The sequence below is a fragment of the Tursiops truncatus genome, chromosome 13 (assembly GCF_011762595.2).
Source record: "Tursiops truncatus isolate mTurTru1 chromosome 13, mTurTru1.mat.Y, whole genome shotgun sequence".
Taxonomy (NCBI): domain Eukaryota; kingdom Metazoa; phylum Chordata; class Mammalia; order Artiodactyla; family Delphinidae; genus Tursiops; species Tursiops truncatus.
The window spans coordinates 73,104,256-73,126,901 of NC_047046.1; the positions used below are offsets into that span (position 1 = coordinate 73,104,256).

Genomic DNA, 22,646 nt, shown 5'->3' on the forward strand with positions numbered 1-22,646 from the left:
ATTATACTCCAATAAAGATGTTAAAAAAAATGCCCTTTCCAATGTCTGGGAGTCACTGAGCTAAAAAGAAACAACAGACGTCATGAAATATCAGGCACAAGACAGCATGTGCCTGAGGATCTGGGGAGCAGGGCCGTTGTGTATGATACCCACACCTTCTTTTCAGGGAACACTGTCCTGCCCAGAGCCCTGTGGAGTGGACGCTGCCACATCTGCCACCATGTGTCCTAGCCTCTATAAGAGTGGATTGGACACTGTGGACCCACTCATCTCTAAGCTGTTGGGCAATCTAGAACACGTAGAGCTGGGTCACAATAATGAGCTGGGTCTCTCGTGTTTCTCTTCTGGAAACCAGGAGTTCGGGAACTGAGAGGTGGAGGCAGTTTCCAGCAGAGGTGCAAGACAGGAGGCCAGGACCCCAGCCCACCCCACACAGGTGCAAAAAATGTCAGTGAAATATCATGGCTGCTGGCTACGTAGATCTTTTGTGGAAATAGCTAAAGGGCTAAGATCCATTTATTATAGAAAGACTAGACTAAACATTCCCAAATGGGGAATCCAACGAAGGGGTACCCTAATTTGTGCCACAGTGATAAGAGGGTGCAGTGCCCCCCTGAGCCTAAGGGGTGCTGGTATGGTAGTTAGCAAGAGATTCTCTAAGGGACGTAGAACTCTGGGGCAGAGGAGACGGGCCGGAGACCCAGTCTTTCCTCTCCATGAGGGGAGGTTTTACTTTATTAAATAAAATTTGTAAGACCTCCACGTGCCTGAGGCACCCTAGGCTGGTTCTGTCTGTTTATCAGCCGTCCATCAAACTCCACTTACGCCTTCTTCCGCAGCGGTGCAGTCAGAGCCAGGCGCCTGACTGATCATCAGGGCTACAGCTCCCAGCCTCTCTTGCAGCTCCCTGTGGCTGAGTTTTTACCGATTAAAATATGAGCAGAAAAGATGAGTGGTACGTGTGGGCTGGTATATTAAGAGAGTGGCGCGCCTCCCCATTTGCCCTGTCGTGCCAGCTGCTATCTAGGCCATGCAGGCAGGGACAGTACACTTAGTGCTAATTAAGTGTGGTCCATGCATCAGCTGCTCATCCTTGAACCGTTTGTAACCCATCCACAGCAAGATAAAGAGCTTATGCCAGAATGCAAATCAACAGCACTAAATGCAAATCATTAAACACAGTGTTCAGCTGACAAAGCAAGATATTCTCGATGAAGGAAGCAATGCATTGATTTACATCCTGACACAAGCTCCTTATCTCCTTACAGAACATCCCTTTGGGGAGCAGAGCACTAGGGAGGGGTAGAGGCACAAGATGGAATGAACCTGGGTTCCTGAATATCTACGTGGAACAGAGCGCTGAGCCATAACAAAGAAGGGGAACAAGTCATCCCTATCTGGCAGGGCTGTGGTTAAGATTTTAAAAGCGATATGAAAAGATACCCAGCCAGGATCTACTGGGGCTCATTCAGTACTGGCTGAATGAAACCTGCAATGGTTTCTTTCTCTAACTTGTCACAATCCATTGTCTTTTCTGGTTAGAGGACTGGACTCAGGCTGCTATACCTGGAGGACAATGCAGCATTCACATCTCTTGAGTCCCTGTTCTGTACCTTGGACTGGGTCAGACACTGTGGATTCAGCCCTGAGCAAAGACTGACACACTCTCTGCCCTTGTGGGATGCCAAAGCAAATGACACGTCTAAGCCCGAGACCGGCTGCAGAAAGCCTGTAGACTAGGGTGCTTAGAGCAAGAGCTGAAGTGAATGGAGGAACCTGGGTAGCTCCTGGTCTGCTATAGACCCCAGAGTGTGTTGCCTGAATTTGCAGAAGAGTTGCACTTTCTGTAGAGCTGTTCCCACACTTCATTGTATTTACAGTAGTTTTCCCTTGGTCTCATAGTGGGAAAAACGTCATTAAAAGATTCTAAAATAATCTTGATTAAACTAAGGGGAAAGGACATTTTTCTATAACTTAGTCTGGAGAGATAAAGGTTTTCCAAAGGCCCAAGGTTGCAAAAGCCATTTAGACCCAAGCATTTCTTAGGTTAGTTGTTCATTCATCAAATCGTTGAACACCACTGTGATCCAGGCTCCTTGCAGACACACAGGGGAACAAGACCGAGTCCCTATGCTCCTGCAAGCTCATGGCCAAGTGGGAAGTGGGAAGCCTACGTATGATCACCTGACTGTGGAACATGTGCTTACTAATGAGCAGAGCCTGAGAACCCAGAAGGATGGAGTCCAAGCCCATTGTAGGCTTTTTTCCCCCTTGCTTTTCACTTGGGGTATTCCCTCAGGATAGTATTACTCTATTGCTTGGCTAATAATAGTGATCTTGAAATTAGCATTTAACCTTCTAGCCAGACACATGCATGGAAATACTCTTCCAAGCCCAAGGATGCTCAGTCATGCAATAGGCACATATCCTCTAAGAACGGCACAGATGTATTGAATCACCAGAGGTATTGAATCACCAGATATCCCGAAAGATGTATGATTTCAACCTAACTGGTATCAACGCCCAGTATTGACATGGAACACCAGCGGGAACCAACCAGCGAGGCAATTCACCAGCACTCGGTGAGGAACTGGCACGCGGGAACACACCAACACACCCCCGGCTCTGACAGCCGAATCGTGGGCAACCGCATCCTACCCGCTTCTATTCACTGTTGCATTGCTATGGTGCCCACCCCCTTTGTATCCATGGCATTGACAGCCTCGGGAGTTGGGCCGGTGACCATTCCTCGTATCTGAGAACAGAAGGAGAAGGGGAAGGTTGGGCAGCTCTAGAGAAGTGTGTAAATGGCAGCTTAGGGACAGTTTGAGCTTTCTGGTAGAGGCGGCCTAGGGAAATCGCCGCAGAAGCTTCTTCTGTTATGTGGATGCCGTATGCTGGTGCAGGGAACCAGGAGTATAGTAAAACTATTGTTAGTATTGTAGCTCCGATCACGTTACATGTCTTTCCTGCTCCAGCCTCCATCGCACCCTACAAGCGGGCAGGGACGCCTCCGAAACCCCAGGTGGGGTGAGGGTCTTGCGGCGGTGAAGCGGCGGCGCTCTGTGGGAGGGAGCAAAGGTCGCAAGGTTCATGGGCAGGGACCGCGAGGAGGGAGGTGGTCCACAAAGGGGGAAAGTCTGAGAATCAGAGGTGCTTTGCATTCCGGGCTCCGGTCCCCTCTAGCAAAGCCCAGCCTAAAAACATCCATCCTTGGCGCACATCCCTCTCTATCTCCCCCACCCCAGCTGCGCCCCTCGCCCCTGGGGTCAGGCCGCGGGGTCACTGCTCCTCCTCGAAGGATCCGAAGGCAGCTAACGCGGGAGGCGCCCCGGTGAGGCTGGGGAGGGAGGAGTTCCCTAAATTGTGCTGGAGTGAAGGCGTCGAGGATAGGAAGAACTAACCCAGGCTGGGGAAGGCGGACGGGGCTACGAGGGAGAGAGAGAGGGGACAATGTACGCTCAGCCTGTTCATCGCTCGGCAGGAAGATGGATGATTTTCGGAGACCGTTGTCCCAGCGCTCCGGCTCGCTCCAGGGAGACGTCAGAGCGCTGGGGTCGGCGGTGGAGGATCCCCCTGCGCCCCCGCCCGGGCTTGCATATAAAGTCGGGGCATCGTGGAGGCTGCAGCAGCGGCGCTGGCGGCGGCGGCGGCGGCGCTCCTCTGAGGTCTCGGTCCTCCCGTCTCTCCTCTGCAGTGGAAGCGCACTCTCCGCCCAGTCTCGCCGCGGCGCTCCGAGGGCTTCCCGCCGGGACCATGCGCGGCCGCGACTTCCCGCTCGTCCTGCTGGCTCTGGTCCTCTGCCAGGCGCCCCGGGGACCGGCCGCCCCGGTGTCGGCGGGCGGAGGGACCCTGCTGGCCAAGATGTACCCGCGCGGCAACCACTGGGCGGTGGGTGAGTGTCCGGCGCGCTCTAGTCCTGGCGGGACCAGCCAGCCGAGGGGGCCAGTCTCCCCATCTCTCAGCTTTTCTGCGGCTCTGCGTTGGGGGCTGGGTTTTGCTCCGACCTTTCCACTCAGACGCCAACCCCGTTCTCCCAAAACTCCACCCTGCCCTTCAGTATCCCGGGAAGCCGTCGGTCCCTCGGCAGCCTCCGGCTGGTCCCTCGGTCCTTTCCCGCTCTCTTCCCTCCCCCGCAGGACACCCGAGCCAGCGCGCAGCTCTCCAAAATCCCAGCCGTACGCGGAGATCACCCTCCCTCCGCATCTCCCAGCACCTCCTTTTATCCGTCTAATCACAACCCTGTCTGGCACGGTTCTCTCCCTGAACAATTTTGGGGAGCTGGGTCCCCGAGCGCGTCTCGGAGCCCTGGTCCAGCCTGGCGGCTGCGCCTTTACCCCCGACAAAGCCACAGGTGTGGGACACAGGGCGCAGCGCCCACCCTGGGTTTCAAATCTGTTTGGCAATCAGCGCCTGAATCCCACCTCTATTTGGGGCTCGCCTGAATTTCCTCAGTCCTTCTTTGCCTTGCAGCGATTTTCTTTTCCCTGCCCTTTTGCCCAACCCTCCCTCCTTCCATCCGGCAGGCTCGGTGCTCCGGGAATCACACGTGGTCTCCACGCTGATCCCGGGTCTCTGTCCCCGAAGTCCTCGCTTTTCTCCGCCTCTCTTGACCCGAAACCTCACGCTCTCCCCTAGCTCCTTCCCTCTTTCCCCTGCCTACAAGTCCTGCTTTCCAGGCACGGGCTTGGAGGTTCTCTCGTCCCGGCCCCCCGGAACCGCAGCGGCTTGGACCGGGTCTCGGGCCGCGGAGCGCGCACCCGCTTGCTTCCCCGCAGCTGGGAGGCAGGTAGCGGCCCCGCTGCTTCTCGCTGCTCCAGCGTCACCCCGGGGCTCTCGGCCGCGCCGAGCAGAGCCTCTAGCAAATGTTGCCAAGCGTTCGACTCCCTCAGACAGCTCCCCACACAGCCATCTACAGCAGCCCTAGCCTTTCCCCGGAAGCCGGTCGGTCCCTAGAGAGATTTAAGGCGGGGTGTGTGTGTGTGTGTGTGTGTGTGTGTGTGTGTGTGTGTGTGTGTGTGTGTGTGTGTGTGTGTGTGTGTGTACGTGTGCGTTTCACGATTTCCTTAGTCATCTACTTAGAAGTAGGGGAGGGTGTGTTGGAAAGATACTTGCTAATTCAACTCTCAGAGGATTTACAGGCTCTCAGGGTGAAGACTAGGATGAATTTAGAAGATGGGGTGAAGCTAGAACTGCGCGTCCTCAGCTCCTGTGCACTGTGTAGGTTTCCCTCAGAGAAATGGAGCGCTCTGGGTTGCGATAGAGTAGTTTTCATTATTACTGAAAGAATCATTTGCCAAGTCTTGGCAACCCCAGGAATGAAAGTATTTGTCATCTTTGAGGGACACCCGGAACCCAGGAGCCTGGTATAGAGAGGAAGGGTTGGGATGGGTGAAAACCCTTGCACTTCCAGAGAGAAGGATACTTAGAAGATGTTAAAGAAGCCAAACCTAGAATGGAATCGATGCTTAAAAAGGGCTCCTGGGAGTTTAGATCAAGTGGCCATTGTCCAGTGCGGCCAGCAGCCAGTGGGCTGGGAAGGTGGAATGAAACTTCCAGACTTCCAGCCTCTTTTGCTCATCCATGTTTTTGTACTAAATATATATATATATATGTGTATATATATATATATATATATATATATATATATATTTTTTTTTTTTTTTTGTGGTACGCGGGCCTCTCACTGTTGTGGCCTCTCCCCTTGCGGAGCACAGGCTCCGGACGCGCAGGCTCAGCGGCCATGGCTCACGGGCCCAGCCGCTCCGCGGCACGGGGGATCCTCCGGGACCGGGGCACGAACCCGTGTCCCCTGCATCGGCAGGCGGACTCTCAACCACTGCGCCACAAGGGAAGCCCTAAAAAGACTTATTGTTAATGTAACCCTTGCAGGCTAAACGCAGGACAAGAGAGTTAGCTGGGAAGCTATAATCATGGTATTTCTGATGCAAGCCAACGTGATTCCAGAGCACATCAGTCCCCAGGTCTTTCAGGTGTTGGCCATTTCATCACCCTTCATGGTGGTACTTGGGCATTCCCAGCCCCAAAGTGTACTGACCAGTGACACCCCTAAATTGTCTTATTCTCTTATTTGTTCTCGAACACACTCTTTTTCCTTTTTCTCCCTTGACTGTGCAGAGTTGATGAAGAACAAGGGAAAGAGGGAGGTGACATCGAAAATTGCATTTAGATTTAAGATGACATTGCAGTGGCACAAGTTTGCTTTGGGTGGACATGCCCTCTGTTGGAATGCGAGCATTCATAAGCATGAATGCCATGTTAGATTTTAAATTGAGGTTTCTGCCCTAAGTAAATTCCTGTCCTCCTCAGTCACTGAAGACATGGAGGTTAGTTTTAATTAAGGTTAGTTTTAATTAATGCAAACGAAAGCTACATATTGCTGTCTGTGAAGAAGCTGTTAGCACAAACTTGCAGGTTTGTTAAGTGAATTGCTTCTTCCAGCCGAGAGAAACGTGATGTGGCCATGGAAAAAGAAGTTAACAGACTGAAAACGTAACCAATTCTTATCTGTCTCGATGTTCATGGAAATGTTTTGTGTGCCATGAAAATATAGGTCAACACTAACACTGGTAACTATCCCCTGTGCACCCACGAAATGTTTCTGGTCGTGGTTCTAACTCTGATGTGGAGCGTGCCGTGGAGGGTTGAATGCTGAGCACCAGTGTTCAGCTGCAGAATGGTGTTACATGATTGTGCTACCCGAGCTACTGTGAAATACAGCTGAAGTATCACTCCAGAAAAACTAGCTCTTAATACTCAACACTTTCTGTCTTAATGGATGTTTTCTGAAGTTAGGATAATCTTCAAGTATGGAGCTCAAGAAAATTCTTTTCTGTTGCAAACCTGCCATTTTAGTGGTATTTTTAAGTGATTAAAGAGGACAAAAGCTTCCCCCCTACGCCTGGCAAGGTTTTATTTTTTCAAGTGCCTATCTTTTGATCTCCATTATTATTATATGGATACCTAACAAATGATGATGGGAGAAGAGATGGAAGTGGGCATAGTGTCCACGTTGCCATGGAGACGATTATTTGGTTGACATTAGCATTAGGACCCAGGGAACGTGTGCTTCCCTGGGACGTTCTAGATGGCGCACTTTCCTTAGAAAAAAGAAAAACATCTGTGGTCTAGGGGAGGGAGTCTGAACACCCATCCACCAAATATGCAAATACTGAAATTCAGTACAAGGTCCCAAAGATCTATGTTAAATCACCCACAGAATGGAGGCCCATTTTAGCCTTCCATTGTAGAAAAGTCACAGAATTCTTCAAGCATGACAAAAATGAAGTTATTTGTAAAAACATCTCCATCATCCCTCTGCTTCATTGCCAATAACGCCTTTCTCATTTCCAGCATCCTAACCAGATGATAGACAATGACCGAGGACAAGAGCAACTGAGGTTATTACTGGGAGCATCAGATTCTAATCCCACTTTCCCATTATCATGATTTGATTTCCTCCATATTTCTAAGCCAAATGATTTGCTACTTCCTGGGAGGTTGTGGAACATAATCATTGTGATGGCTAAATGCAAAGTTATTTAGTAGATATCTGGGTACCAAGTTCACCAAGCAGATAAGTGAGGAGCCAGTTTTTCAAGATTCCAATGCTTCAGTTGGGACAGTGTCCTTAATAGAGTCTTAAAATTGTGTGCAGCGTCAGGTCCTAAGTGACTTGGCAAAGCTCACACTGCAATGCAGGAAAACCTCATTTTCAGGCTCCCCAGTACACACAGAATTAATTTTTCTGAGTTGCATAACTGAGTCATGATCTAGTGATATATGATCTCCATTCCTTTTGATAATATTAGAAAGCTTTGGCAGAGCTTATTTCCAGACCCCAGAATGATTTCTAACTGCCTTATATCCTTAGGAAGTTCAAAGACACTTCAAAGCAGTATAATATCATAGAGTCTGGACTGTGAGCTGATTTTAATCCCAGAATCTTTACTTGCATGTATGTGACTTTTGGCCAGTCTCATTTTCATCAAAGTTATTACAGTGTGGATCAAATGAAATAATCTGCATTTAAACATCCTGTGAACTGTAAATACACACACAAGCAATAGAGTTACTGTGAGGGCTTCTCTCTTGGTGGACAGAACAGCTGGGAAGGGGCCTCCTTCCATTTGCAGTGACTGAGGTCTGCCACGTACTATTTTCATGATGCTTGCCTTACATCTAATGCCAGTCAACACTGGAGCCACAGAGAGCTCTTTCCTTGTGAGCTTTAAATCAAAAGCACCATAGTTCTACTAGTGTTAGAAATTTGAAAGTGCTATAAAACCCAATTACAGAGAAATGAAGAAAATCAACTGAAGAAAGTAAATAAGATAATGGGAGTATGGGCTTCCCTGGTGGCGCAGTGGTTGAGAGTCCGCCTGCCGATGCAGGGGACATGGGTTCGTGCCCCGGTCCGGGAAGATCCCACATGCCATGGAGCGGCGGGGCCCGTGAGCCATGGCTGCTGAGCCTGCGCGTCCGGAGCCTGTGCTCCGCAACAGGAGAGGCCACAACAGTGAGAGGCCCGCGTACCACAAAAAAAAAAAAAAAAAAAAAAAAAAAAAGATAATGTGAGTATATTCAAGCAATGGGCTAAAATGTAAAGAATACAGACCTTCAATACCATGCCCTTCTGACCCTAAGGCTATCCCCATTTGCATACATGAATTTCCATGTTTTTAGTGGTTTGGCCTCCTGCACAGCAACTTTTATTTGTTTATATGGCAAAAGCTCATCTCTGGAGCTAATGATAAACTTTGGTGACCATTTTAGACCTCCAAGAGAAAATTCTGCATTTATATGGCTGAAAAGCGTTGGCCAAAACTTGTCTTCAACCTGTGTTTCATTACAAACTGTAATTTCTAGGTACAATTTCTAGGTGCAATTTCTAGGTTCAGTCTCAGCTAAAATTCTAAGAAAGTTTAAATGAAAAATTCCTTTGCTACGTTTGTATTACAGGTAAGAGGAAAGCAACACCTTTTAATTTATTTATTTTAATTAATTGTATTTATTTATTTTTGGCTGCGTTGGGTCTTTGTTGCTGCGCACGGGCTTTCTCTGGCTGTCGCGAGCGGGGGCTACTCTTCGTTGTGATGCTCGGGCTTCTCACTGTGGTGGCTTCTCTTGCTGTGGAGCACAGGCTCTAGGCGCTCAGGCTTCAGTAGTTGTGGCATGTGGGCTCAGTAGTTGTGGCTCGTGGGCTCTAGAGCAGTTGTGGTGCACAGGCTTAGTTGCTCCGTGGCATGTGGGATCTTCCTGGACCAGGGCTCGAACCCGTGTTCCCTGCATTGGCAGGCGGATTCTTAACCACTGCGCCACCAGGGAAGTCTGAGCAACACCTTTTTAATCACACAAAGAAAAGCACGGAGACTTTTCTTTTCAGGAACAATTCAAGATTGACTGGGGTAGATGTTCGAACGCCATCATTCAGCTGGGAATAGAATTCGGTGCACACAGAAATGGTGATAGAATTTTAGATATGGAAGGTTCTTTCGATGTCATCTGGTCCAACATGTTCATTTTATTGTTGATAAAATTGAAGGTTCGGGATGCTAAATGACTTGAGAGAGGTCACCTGGCTAGTTAGCAGAGGGGCTGGGACCAGACCCAGGGCTTCTGAGTTGCAGTTCTGAATTCTGTCCATTCATTAGGCGTTTTGAGCACGGATCAAAATCTGTCAGTCATTTATGAACTATCTCCTAATAATATCAATAAAATGCTATTTATCCCACATTTAGGAGAAAGCAGCACAAACACAATTGGTGCCCTTTTTAATTTCTTGTTCATTCATTCCCCTGGGTTAAATTTGTGGCATTCTGTTTTTGTTGGGGTTTTTTTGAACCAGAGTATATGCCTTGTTTTATTTCTTTATGAATGTGGCACTGAATTTTTTTTAAATTGAAGTATAATTGACATACAAAATTATATAAGTTACAGGTGTACACCATGGTGATTCATAATTTTTAAAGGTTATACTCCATTTACAGTTATTATAAAATATTGGCTATATATTGTTTTTGTTTTTGAACAGGACATTTAATGGGAAAAAAGAGCACAGGAGAGTCCCTGTATGTTTATGAGGGAGGGAGCCTGAAGGAGCAGCTGAGGGAGTACATTCGGTGGCAGGAAGCTACAAGGAATTTGCTGAGCCTCCTAGAAGCAAAGGGGACCAGAAGCCATCAGCCACCTCAACGGGTGCCCTGGGCATTTGCCAGTCCACCTGGGATTCAGAGGGCAGCAGCAACTTTAAAGACGTGGGATCGAGGCTCAAAGGTATAATGAACAAACTGGGGAAGTGGGAGTGGGGTGAGGAGGGGTCGGGGAGGTAGGAGGTGTTTGGGGAGAGTTGGAAGGAGGGGAGGTTTGAGCAGGGAAGAATAAAACTGTTCGGAGGTAAGACTTCACAGCAACTACATCGGGCTGACGTCAGTACACACTCAGAAAATGAGTGGCCAATCCTCATGCTAGCTTTTCTTTTCAACATCATAAATTATTTTTCCTCTTAACACATCAAACTCCAATTTAGGAGTTTTGTTAGCACTTGTGCATTGATAGGATTTTTTAGCCTACCAGACCCTTCCAAAATATTTTGATAGTGAGGCCATAGATTATTTGAGTTGATCCCTGTGGATCTATAGATATGGTTTTTTAAAATTTATTTATTCATTTATTTATTTTTGGCTGTGTTGGGTCTTCGTTTCTGTGCGAGGGCTTTCTCTAGTTGCGGTGAAGGGGGGCCACTCTTCATCGCGGTGCGCGGGCCTCTCACTGTTGCGGCCTCTCTTGTTGCGGAGCACAGGCTCCAGACGCGCAGGCTCAGTAGCTGTGGTGCACGGGCTTAGTTGCTCCGCGGCATGTGGGATTTTCCCAGACCAGGGCTCGGACCCGTGTGCCCTGCATTGGCAGGCAGATTCTCAACCACTGCGCCACCAAGGAAGCCAGATATGTTTATTTTTGATGAACACTAGTGGAAGGGCCTATTCACAGAAGCTTTTGGAAGAGAGCATTCTTGTTTGCTACTTTTGATGCAAAATAGTACTCCTTCATATTTGTTCCAAGATTACCTAGTTCGGGTCTCATCCTAATATTTCAAAACTTGGTGAAAATATCTCAGGTCAACTGATCTGTTTAGTATATGATTTTATAGAGGATAGGGGAAAAGAATTATAACAAATTGGCATTGTTTAGATACAAAGACAGTAAATGAGATAGAAGAGAATAAAATTTATAGGAAGAAAGCAAGGCAACTGAAAATGATGTGATTCTCATTAACTTTTAAGAAGTTTCCATGAAATTTATGATAAAAGGCAAAAATAATCATTACAATACCCCTAATAATAACAACTGCTAGTTTTAGTGAGTATTTTTTTATAATCCAAGTACTGGGTGAAACACCTTACCTTCATCCATTTCCTCGGATAATGCTCACAGCAGTCTTAGGAGAAAGATTCAGGAAGATTCTATTATTCTCTCCATTTTAGAGGTGAGGAAACTGAGACCAGTCATGCAGCTTTTCAAGGGAAAAGCCCGTGCTGTCTGCCTTGGCCAGTCCACTGCCATGTGAGGCATCTTCTGGGAATGGTTCTCATTGATCTTAAATATGAAGGATGCAGGATACAGTGCAGCTTTCCCTCTCGATGTTTCTGCCAATAAATAATACTGTGTTTCACTCACAGACCTTGGAGAGTTCTCCATGTCCCTCTTTCATGGTGGGTAACTCTGATTGATGACCCCTTAACAGAGGCTCAGGGCTGGCGTGGCCAAGCCTCGGATGGTTTCTCCAGAGGGAGGCTTTATGTGTCACCACTCTTCGGTCTACTGTGGATTCTCTGTGCTAAATGCAGAGCAAAAAAAAGTTCTTTGTTGCATTAAGCACCTAGAGAGAAAGTCTCTGGTAGCCTTTATTCAGAGAGAAAATCAGGATTCAATCAAGCAATACAGAAATAAGTATCAACTTTGTACAGAGCCCTGAATGACTAATTCTCTTGTCCACACCCTTGTCTGTGAATAGATCACGTGGTTCTAAAGGCTCTCAGAACTTGTGATTGACTTCTTGGGCCCCGGCTGGCCCGGCCTATTCTTGGCCAAACACTGAAATGGGGCTCCCCTGGTGGCGCAGCAGTTGAGAATCCGCCTGCCGATGCAGGGGACACGGGTTCGTGCCCCGGTCTGGGAAGATCCCACATGCCGCGGAGCGGCTGGGCCCGTGAGCCATGGCCGCTGAGCCTGCGCGTCCAGAGCCTGTGCTCCGCAACGGGAGAGGCCACAACAGTGAGAGGCCCGCGTACTGAAAAAAAAAAAAAAAAAAAAGAACTAGCAGCAGGGATTTTCAGAGGCTGAGGACTTTTCTTAAACTTAAAAAACTATCCACATATACTCCCCTCTCCCGTTTTAGTAACAAAACATCAAGTCCTGTGGCCAAATCTCCCAGAGCTGTAGTTAGAAACTGAGCATCTTCCTACATTTTGATGACAAAGATATTTACTTCATTCAGAAAAGATTCATGTAAGTGCGCACTGAATCTAAACTACTATATCACAACAAACAGGAAGTTTTTAGCAACAGTTATGGCCAACCATTTTCAAGGTGAACCTAAATCTTTTAACTTTACCCTTCTCACAAAAGCTAATGGAACTTTTACCCTGTGGTTTCTATAACATGAAGCAGTGCTCAGCTCAGCTCCAGGCCCTGATCCATAATCCTGGATGCGGCTGTGGACTGTCCTGAGTTTCAATGAAGGTTGAGGTTAGCCTTTGGGTTCCTTTTGCAGTTGGGACCCAGTTCATTGTTTTTTGAAGCCGAGGATTTTTTCTCTTATTTGGCGAGCATGAGGAATGGGAACTGGGGAATGCATTGCTGGGGGTGTTACGGAAAGGAAGTAAATGTACAAATTTGCTCTCACTTTTAAGGGAGAGATCCCACTGTCCCATCAGATCAGTACAGAGAATAGAAAGGTTCTATTTATTAATATGTGAAATGCTCCAACGGAAGCTCCAAATATAAGGAAAGCAACATATGGTCAAGAGTAACTAAAAAGCTTCTGATTACCCTGCTTCTATGAAGGCGGGGGCCAGCTTCACTCTGCTGGCTCCCACCTCAGAAACAGTGGCTCCCAGTCACAATGGCCAGCTTCAATCTACACACAATAAATGCTGGAGAGGGTGTGGAGAAAAGGGAACCCTCTTGCACTGTCGGTGGGAATGTAACTTGATACAGCCACTATGGAGAACAGTATGGAGGTTCCTGAAAAAACTAAAAATAGAACTACCATATGACCCAGCAGTTCCACTGCTGGGCATATACCCTGAGAAAACCATAATTCAGAAAGAGTCATGGGGCTTCCCTGGTGGCGCAGTGGTTGAGAGTCCGCCTGCCGATGCAGGGGACCCGGGTTCGTGCCCCGGTCCGGGAGGATCCCACATGCCGCGGAGCGGCTGGGCCCGTGAGCCATGGCCGCCGAGCCTGCGCGTCCCGAGCCTGTGCTCCGCAACGGGAGAGGCCACAACAGTGAGAGGCCCGCGTACCGCAAAAAAAAAAAAAGTAGAGCTACTCATTCTTCCTTCAGTCTTAGTTAATTTGAACAGAAGCCACAACAAGCCAACCACAATGCATTTAGAACTGGCAGAAACCCCGATTGCCTCCTCCTCCCAAGTTGCCCACACGACTACCGTTTACAGTCATGGGTTTATAATATTGAATTGTGTAGTTCATAAACTAGCTTTGATTTGGGGAATGAGGCATTGCCAAAGAAGCAAAGTAACAATTAAGATCCCACATTCCTTAGCAGTCTCCCTACCCGGCTGCTACTTTAGTAACAAATTCCTGGGGATAATACATGTAATTTCCAACTTTGGTCAAACTACACCTGTGTAAATGAACTTACGAAACAGAAACAGACTCACAGACATAGAGAGCAGACTTGTGGTTGCCAAGATGGGGAGGGGGTGGGGGAGGGATGAATTGGGAGTTTGGGATTAGCAGATGCAAACTATTATACATAGAATAGGTCCTACTGTACAGCACAGGGAACTATATTCAATAACCTGTGATAAACTATAGAGGAAAAGAATATGAAAAAGAATGTATGTACATGTATAATTGAATCACTTTGCTATACAGCAGAGATTAACACAACATTGTAAATCAACTATGCTTCAATAAAAGAAATTTTAAAAAAATAAGGTTTTCTTTTAAAAACACACACACACATATATATATATATATATATATATACACACACACACACACACATATGTAGTCATATCAGAACACAAGTTAAGCTAATATAACAAAAAGACCCGAAAATATAGTGGCTCCCCAAAAGAAGGAAGTTAACTTCTCTGGGGGACAGCTGTTGTTCTCAAGCATTAACGTGCTCAGAGTCATCTGGAGGACTTGTGAGAGCACAGATGGCTGGGTCCCATCCCCAGAGCTTCCAGTTCTGTAGGTCTGGGGTAGACCTAGGAATCTACCTTTCTACCAGTCTCCCAAGTGATACTGATGGTTTATTGGGATGGATTTCCTTTTAGCATTAGACTTTGGCATCACTAACTACGTTCGCTTAACTCTTTCTAATATTTTTTAAGTTGGTGGACTCTCCAGGTTCTCAGCGTGAAGGAAGGAACCCCCAGCTGAACTGATACTGACAACGGTGGCCTCCCTCAAAGAAGCAAAACAAAACCCTCAAGAGACTGTGTTCTGTGGGCATCAGTTCTACTGGGTCATCAAGTTTCCTTTATGCAAAACACTTAACTATTCTTGTATCTTTCAACTTCGACTAAAGTCATGATTTTCAAGCAGCATCTTCTGGTTTGAACTTGTGTGCTGTGAATAATTGTCCATAAAGAGTGTTCCAATTAATGTTCTTTACATCTGGGCTATTTGTCTATTAGATTCCAGTCCTTGCTCCCATTCACAATAAAAGCTTAAACATATTGTCCAAAAGGCAGGTAGTTTTCTTATTTCAATTCCAAATGAGAGGACAGTAATTAATACTGAGATTAACAAACAGGTTGACAGTGAACTTGTGTGCTCATTGATGAAAGCAGGCTGAATTTTTAGCTTTGCTCTCTGAAAGCCACTTACTGATTCCTTGTAGTGACTTAGAGCCTTTAAAGATGCCACTTACTAGAAGCTCAGACTTGCTTTATCGTTACCCAGTCGGATGGGCTAGGTTGAACATAGAGGCTGGCCTTCATCATATAATAATTCCCATCTCTTCAGCCCTTACCATGATTAGGTATTTTGCTGATGGTACTGATATTCTCCTCCAAATAGTTTCATAAGCTGAAAATGATCCGTCTCACTTAATAGCTAAGGAAACAGAGTTAGGTCAGCTGACTTGCCCAAGGTCACACAGTAGATGGAACTGGGATTCAAACACCTAAAGTCACCAGATTTTCTGTAGCATTTGACAGTTTTTCTATTACCTCATCTTGAGCCCCTCTTTCAGTATATTTAAGCCTAGCAAGTAACACTGTTTCTTCAAAATTCCATTGCCAGCCAGAGAGAAGTAGTCCCCAGAGCCAGATTTAGTCAGCTCCGCAGCAAAGGGAAAAGATCGGTTCCAGAGATTCCCTTCCATTCTCAGAGAACATGGCCTGGCGGTTCACAACACTCCCCAGTTCCATTTTTATCATGACATTCACACATTAACAGATTAAAGCTTCTTTGCCATATGTTTGGATTTCCTTCATTTGGGGAAATCACATATGAAGTGGTGAAGAGATTTATCTTGCCTTTGTTCTGATTATCAAAGAACCACATAAGATGTGATGCGTTCTAATTTCTTTTAAAATCACGTTGATTCCCAACTTATCCAGAGCCAGACCAGGGAAAACATGTGAGGTGTGTTTTCAGTGTCCTGTCACCTTCCTCTTCTTGGGACGCCCTGAGCCTCTTTCCCAAGAACTCGATCCTGAGCTGAGTGCACTAAAGCCCGCCATGCAGCTGATGATGAGGGGGAAGCCCTATCACCAGGATTCACCCTCCAGTAGGACACTCATAAAGATGAAAACAACCTTCTAGACCCAGGGGACATTCCTCCAAGGGTGGCATTTCAGGTAGGGAGAGGAAGACAATGCTTCTGGAATAACCCCATCTAGACAGTCACTTGTTTGGTTGTTTCATGAGAGTAGATGTGATCCTATGTTTCAATTGCAATCATTTTTCCCTCATGTGCCCTGACCAAGATACAAGAACTGCTCACTTGAATCCCTTGACCCTTGCAGGCGCCTAAGTACCAAGCCCTGGTCAAGACTAGAATCCCTTTATCCATTTATCTGTCCTTGAATGGATAAAGAAGATGTGGTACATATATACATTGGAATATTACTCAGCCATAAAAGAGAATGAAATAATGCCATAAGCAGCGACATGGATGGACCTGGAGATTATCATACTAAGTGAAGTGAGTCAGAAAAAGAAAGATAAATATCATATATCACTTATATGTGAAATCTTTAAAAAATGATACAAATGGGGAATTCCCTGGTGGTCCAGTGGTTAGGACCTTGCGCTTCCACTGTGGGGGGCCTGCGTTCGATCCCTGGTCAAAGAACTAAGATCCCGCAAGCTGCGTGGCATGGCCGAAAAAAAAAAAAAGATACAAATGAACTTATTTACAAAACAGAAACAGACTCACAGGTATAGAAAACAAACTTATGGTTACCAAAGGGGAAAGGTGAGGGGGAGGGATAAATTAGGAGTTTGAGATTAATATATACATACTACTCTATATAAAATAGATAATCAACAAGGACCTACTGTATAGCAATACTCCGCAATAACCTATATGGGGAAAGAACCTGAAAAAGAATAGATATATGTATACGTATAGCTGAATCACCTGAAACCAAACAACATTGTAAATCAACTATATCCGCCCCCCTCCCCCCCAAAAAAGAAAGAAAAACTATTAGAATACCTTTACTTAAGAGATACAGCTTTCCGGGCTTCCCTGGTGGCGCAGTGGTTGAGAGTCCGCCTGCTGATGCAGGTGACACGGGTTCGTGCCTCGGTCCGGGAAGATCCCATATGCCGCGGAGCAGCTGGGCCCGTGAGCCATGGCCGCTGAGCCTGCGCGTCCGGAGCCTGTGCTCCGCAACGGGAGAGGCCACAACAGTGAGAGGCCCGCGTACCGCAAAAAAAAAAAAAAAAAAGAGAGAGAGAGAGAGAGCTTTCCCTACACGGAGAGCTTTCCTGAACACTTGTTTGCAAGTGTAGTCCCGTCACCTATCTGTGTGGGCTTATTGGGTCAGGGAATTTTCAGCTGCAGATAATAGCATCCACCTTGAGTTGTTTAAGCAGAAAAGGAAAACTCCAAAAAAGCCAGGTCTCCGATAGGTTGACGAGATGGCTGCCACGTGCTCTGCTACCCCTACAGCATTCTGCAGAACTGCTGGAGTTAGCACTCTCTTCCATTGCCTCTGCCACTACCTGTGCCCCTAGCATTATGCCCCTCAAACTCTCTTCCGCCCTTGGCTTACTTCCAAATCAGAGTTTTGAATGTCTGCGTCTGATTGGTGGAAGCTAGCCTGTATCTAGCAGTGAGGGAAGCTGGGAAATGTAGTTTTTAGGGTTCTACTTTGGGAACACGAGACGAAAACTGTGGGACCAGACAACTAAAAATTGGCACTTGCCATCTGCTTCTACAAGGTTTAGGTCACTAGCCACTGTAGTCGCTGACCTTCAACACACCCTGAAAGGAGTTCAGGAATGAGGCACTCTGTGCTCTGGGAAAAACTGGAAGAACAGGCTTTTAGATAGTTAGATATTTTCAGGAAAAGATTTTTATGAGCCCAGCTCTTGCATTTCCTCACATCTATAAAAGCACTAAAATCATTAATGGAAACACCTGCTCCTCGTGACCAGCAGTAACCTTCTTGTGACTAGCAGCTACCTTCTGCCAAAATGTTTCTTGATTGTCCTTATCCTTCTTCACCCAAATCACATATATACCGGCACCCCCGCTTACCTCTTCGGAGCAGTTCCTCAGAGCATCTGAGAGGCTGTCTTCCAGGATAGAGTCGTCATTTTGCCCCAAATAAAACTTAACTCACAACTTTCACATTGCACTTTTTTTTTTTTTCAGTCTACAGACCCTATCAAAAAGAAGAGAGGGTGTTTAAAAGATATGGTCAGCCACAGGTTACAGATGTCCCCTGCCCCTGTGCTCAAAAAAGAATTTCCTCTTTGATTTCTGACCATTCCTATTCTAGAGAAGAGTTAACACCCAGCCTGGGATTCTGGGAAAGGAAGAGCCTGGTGGCTGCTCTCTGCAGCACACAGCCTAGGCGTGTGCATACAGCAAGGAGAGAAGATTGCTTTTAAAAGGTGACAATATTTAGGAATCCTTGCAGCGAAGTGGGATAATAAGAGGAAGAATCCAAAAGGGAAGAAAGCAATAATAATTGCCTTCAAATTTGCTCTTTTAAACACAGTCTTTTAATTTATTTTAAGCATCACAGGGTGGATTGCTCTGGGTAATTTAGCGGTCTTTGCTTATGATCAGAGGTTCAGTAACACACTCAGCAGACATTTCAAGCAGTGCAGTACCATTTCTAGCCCCACAATGCCCACCGTTCCATCCCTATTGGGGATATTTGATCACCACAGAGCATCTTAACCTAGCTCAGCTGTGTAGGGAGTAATCTAAGTAAAATGTGGGATTTACATAATTCATTTCCTCAACCACAGGCTGCTTTAATCAGAGAGTATGAGATAGCTCTTCAAGGGAAACCCACCATGATAAACTATCGCCATTCCCAAAGCAGAAGGACCATGTGAATACTGCTGAAATGAACGTGAGAATGCAGATATCTCTTCAAGATACTGATTGCATTTCCTTTGGGTACCCAGAAGTGGGATTGCTGGATCATATGATAGTTCTAACCATGGCTCTGCTACTCTTTGCCCTGGGATCAGACCCATTAAACTAATTAATGGATGATGAATGGATGATTCCACGTGACTCTAGATGGAAAAGAGACTATTTTGTAGACCTTCAGGAATGACCACTGTACCAGTTAGGATACCTTTGGATGTTCGTAACTGAAAGCCCTCAACTCAAATTGGCATAAAAGGTCGATTTATTATTTCATATACCAGAACTCCAGAGGGAGGTAGTGTTCAACATTGTTGAGTTCAGTTTAATTCAGTGACCCAAATATATCCTCAAGGATAGGGGTCTTTCCATCTTCCCACTCTGCCACCAGGGTTCAGATTTATCCTTAAGCGGACTTCTCTCATGGTCACAAGATGGCTGCTGGAGTTCCAGCTGTCACATCCAGACAAGACAAAATTCAAAAGAAGAAGAAAGGCCACTTCTTTTCAGGCTTCACCTTATTAATAGTGATAAGTCCTTTCCCAGAGGTCCTTAAGTCCCTCACACCTCAGTGACCAGCTGGGTCACATGCTTGCCCTAATCCTACCACTAATGAAGAGAACCAGACCACTACGACTGACCTCACCGATTTGGATTTATCCATTGAGTCACGTGGGAGGAGTGTCAGGAACCTAAGCAAAGACTCTCTCAGTAAGGAAGGAGGATGGAATGGATGTGGGAGGAACTTTCAACAGCGTCTGCAATAGGCATGAACCTCATTTCTGTGACCTCACACAACTCTGGTTCTAGCAGGATAACAATTTCAAACATTAGTCACGGCTATTAAGTGTAAACATGCTGGGTTTTATTCCATTCTCAGATGCTCATGTAAAGTCCTTTCAGAGTTTTAAGGCCACGGGTCCGTTAGAGCAAGCGACAGTCCGTTTCTCTTGCTGGAAGCACTTCGGTTGTGACTGCAGTTGATAGGGCGCTCCTGGCTTTTGACTGAGCCTTTCTCATACTTTACTCCTTCCTTGCCTTGCAAGACAAGTGGCCGTGACTAACCACATAATAGCTCCTCTGACTCTACCGCTGAAATGAACAGAAATGGAAAGGAAATCGAATTGTACTCTCCTCTACCTGGCAATTTCCCAAGATGCCTCAGCTAGAGGTAGCTTCCATGGATAGGCTGGGGGTTGAACTGGAATTTGAAAAAAAATAAAAACCGTCCAGACCAGATTGTAGAAGGAACTCTTTTCTTTTCACGTAACTCCTGGGGATGGAGGGAGAAAAGAAAAGTGAATAATGTGAAAAACAATTTAACTTAGTAGTCAGGAACTGGCAGCCTGCTGGTTGGATGTTTGCCTGGGCAGTGTCTTAAAAATGAGAACTAGTGACAGAAATTTCAATGTCAAGGAATTTCACATACGAATCTCCCTGTGGCAGGGAGGGGCTCACATTCTCCACTTTGCTACAGTCTCCTCCACGCCCTAGTGCCCCCCACCCCCGCCTGCTACATTTGTTTACATTACCTGCCTGCCCAGTGAGAGCTTGCACAGAACCTGTCAGTCCATCATTCCTGTGCTAATCTGTGACACTCAGCATGCTATTTGGTATTTCAGCATGCCCCTATTAAAAAGCAACTAGTCTGGGGAAAGAAAATTATTTGCCCTTAATATGTTAACCCCATAGCCCAGGCAGAGAAGACCTGCAAAGGTAAGGAGGTCGCCACGGGAACAGGCTGCCTCTGCCGCCTTCTCCTGCCCGACACTTTCATTCTCTGATGAGAGCCTTCTTTCTCAGTCCCCACTCAGCCCCCAGGATGAGCTGCTCCCAGAGTTGCCTTCTGTCTGCCTCTCCATCTTCCTGACATACACCTGACTGTGTAGCTCCCTTCCCTGTTTTTATTCCTTCCTTTTTCCAGCACCAATCCTCCTGTCTCCTCCCTCACTAGGGTCACAAGGTCACCTTCTTCGCCATTGGGCACTTTACCGTGAGCTACTTCCCCTTGGCTTCTGGCCTCATCATTGTCTTGGCTTTCTTCCTGCCTCTCGGCCTCCTTCTCTGTATCTCCTTCACAGCCTCCTCCTCCTGGGTCTGTTGAGTCCTGAGTTTCCAAGACTCCCTTTCAGGCTTTCTTCTCATCTTTGACCTTCTCTGTAGCAAACTACTCACATGACACCACAGTGACCCCAGATTCCTGCTCAGCACAGATTTCTCCTCTGAATTTTCTTTTAAACTGAACAAGGGTATTTGACGTCCAGTTATTACATATAAAATAAGCCTCAAATTTACTCTAGTTCTGGTCTTTATTCCTTCATTCTCTCTTTTTTTGTTTGTTGCATCATTTCTTTTTTTTTTAAGATTTTTTTATATGGACCATTTTTTAAAGTTTTTATTGAATTGTAAATTTACAATTGAATTGTAAAATTGTTACAATATTGCTTCTGTTTTACGTTTTTGGTTTTTTGGCCACGAGCCATGTGGGATCTTAGTTCCCTGACTAGGGATCGAACCGTTACCCCCTGCATTGGAAGGCAAAGTCTTAACCATTGGACCACCAGGGAAGTCCCACATCATTTTGATAATATTAGTGTAGATGACATTTACGTTCCGTTTTGTCATACTAAGTCCCACATTTGTTTCATCCTAGTTTTATAGATTGAATATATTCATGCTCATCCACAGTTCTTTTTTTTAATTGAAATAGTTGATTTACAATGTTGTGTTAATTTCCGCTGTATAGCAAAGTGACTCAGTTATAGGTATACACAATTCTTGTGCTGTGGTTTTCTCTGTTATCTCTTGATTAGATGAAATCCATACTCTAATATTTATCTTAATAAAGGCTCTTAAGAAAGAATAATATTCCTTGAATTCTTTCTCGTTCAAAAACTATTTGTCCACAGCCTCTATTCCTGGAGGAAAGTGATCTAGACTCAAAATCTTTCCTTGAGTATCACAAAGAGATTCCTCACAGCTTCCATGACAATCTCAGCTATTTGGAGCAGTATTTATATATTTTCTTTTCATCTTCAAGTCGTAACTATCTTCTAGTGACATTGCCATTGGTGTTTGAAGCTCTTGTTTCTTTGCATAATATCTAGGAAGAGTAGTGAGGAAATGGGAAGATGCAGTGTCCCAATACTAAGTTCATACAAGAAGTCTAGCCCATGGGACTTAAAAAAGAAGGTAGAGCGGAGTTCCCTGTCGGTCCAGTGGTTAAGACTCGAAGCTTTCACTGCTGTCGCCCGGATTCAATCTCTGGTCGGGGAATTAAGATCCCGAAAGCCATGGGGCGCCGGGGGTGGGGTTTGGGGGGAGGAAGGAGGGCAGAAAGACATGCCTTTGACTTTTCCTTTACCGGGGTCTGGGGAGTGGGGGGTAGATACCGCTTTAGCATGAATAGAAGTCAAACTTGGAAACTCCAAATAGATTATCTTGTTCAGTTTTTCAGAACAATCCTTAACATAGATCATACTATGCCAATTATATGCAGATTAGTAACTTGTGGTATACAAGTTAACAACTAGCTCAAGGGCGCCTAGCTTATAAATTGGAAAAAGCGGAATAAAACCCATCCTTTAAACTCCGAGCCAAGTTCTTGTTTAATATACCACAGCTGTCTCCTACAAATACCCCAGAGCCAAAATGATAATTCCCTTCCTGGCACGGTTAATGTCTGTTCTTCTAGGAAGGAAGAATGAATAGAACAATTCTTAATCTCCTTTCCCATCTCTGAGCCTTAAGTATCATCAGCATCTCTGTCATTGGAGGGTGGCCAAAAAGATCACAGAGC

General features: G+C 46.0%; 1 protein-coding gene across 1 annotated transcript; it reads left to right on the plus strand.

Moving 5' to 3' along the window:
* Positions 1–3,469: 3,469 nt before the first annotated feature.
* Positions 3,470–14,822, plus strand: GRP (gastrin releasing peptide). Its single transcript, XM_019937155.3, has 3 exons — positions 3,470–3,895; positions 10,055–10,296; positions 14,610–14,822. Exons 1-3 carry the CDS (start codon positions 3,493–3,495, stop codon positions 14,661–14,663), a joined length of 699 nt encoding a protein of 232 aa, XP_019792714.2. The 5' UTR covers positions 3,470–3,492; the 3' UTR covers positions 14,664–14,822.
* Positions 14,823–22,646: the final 7,824 nt, after the last annotated feature.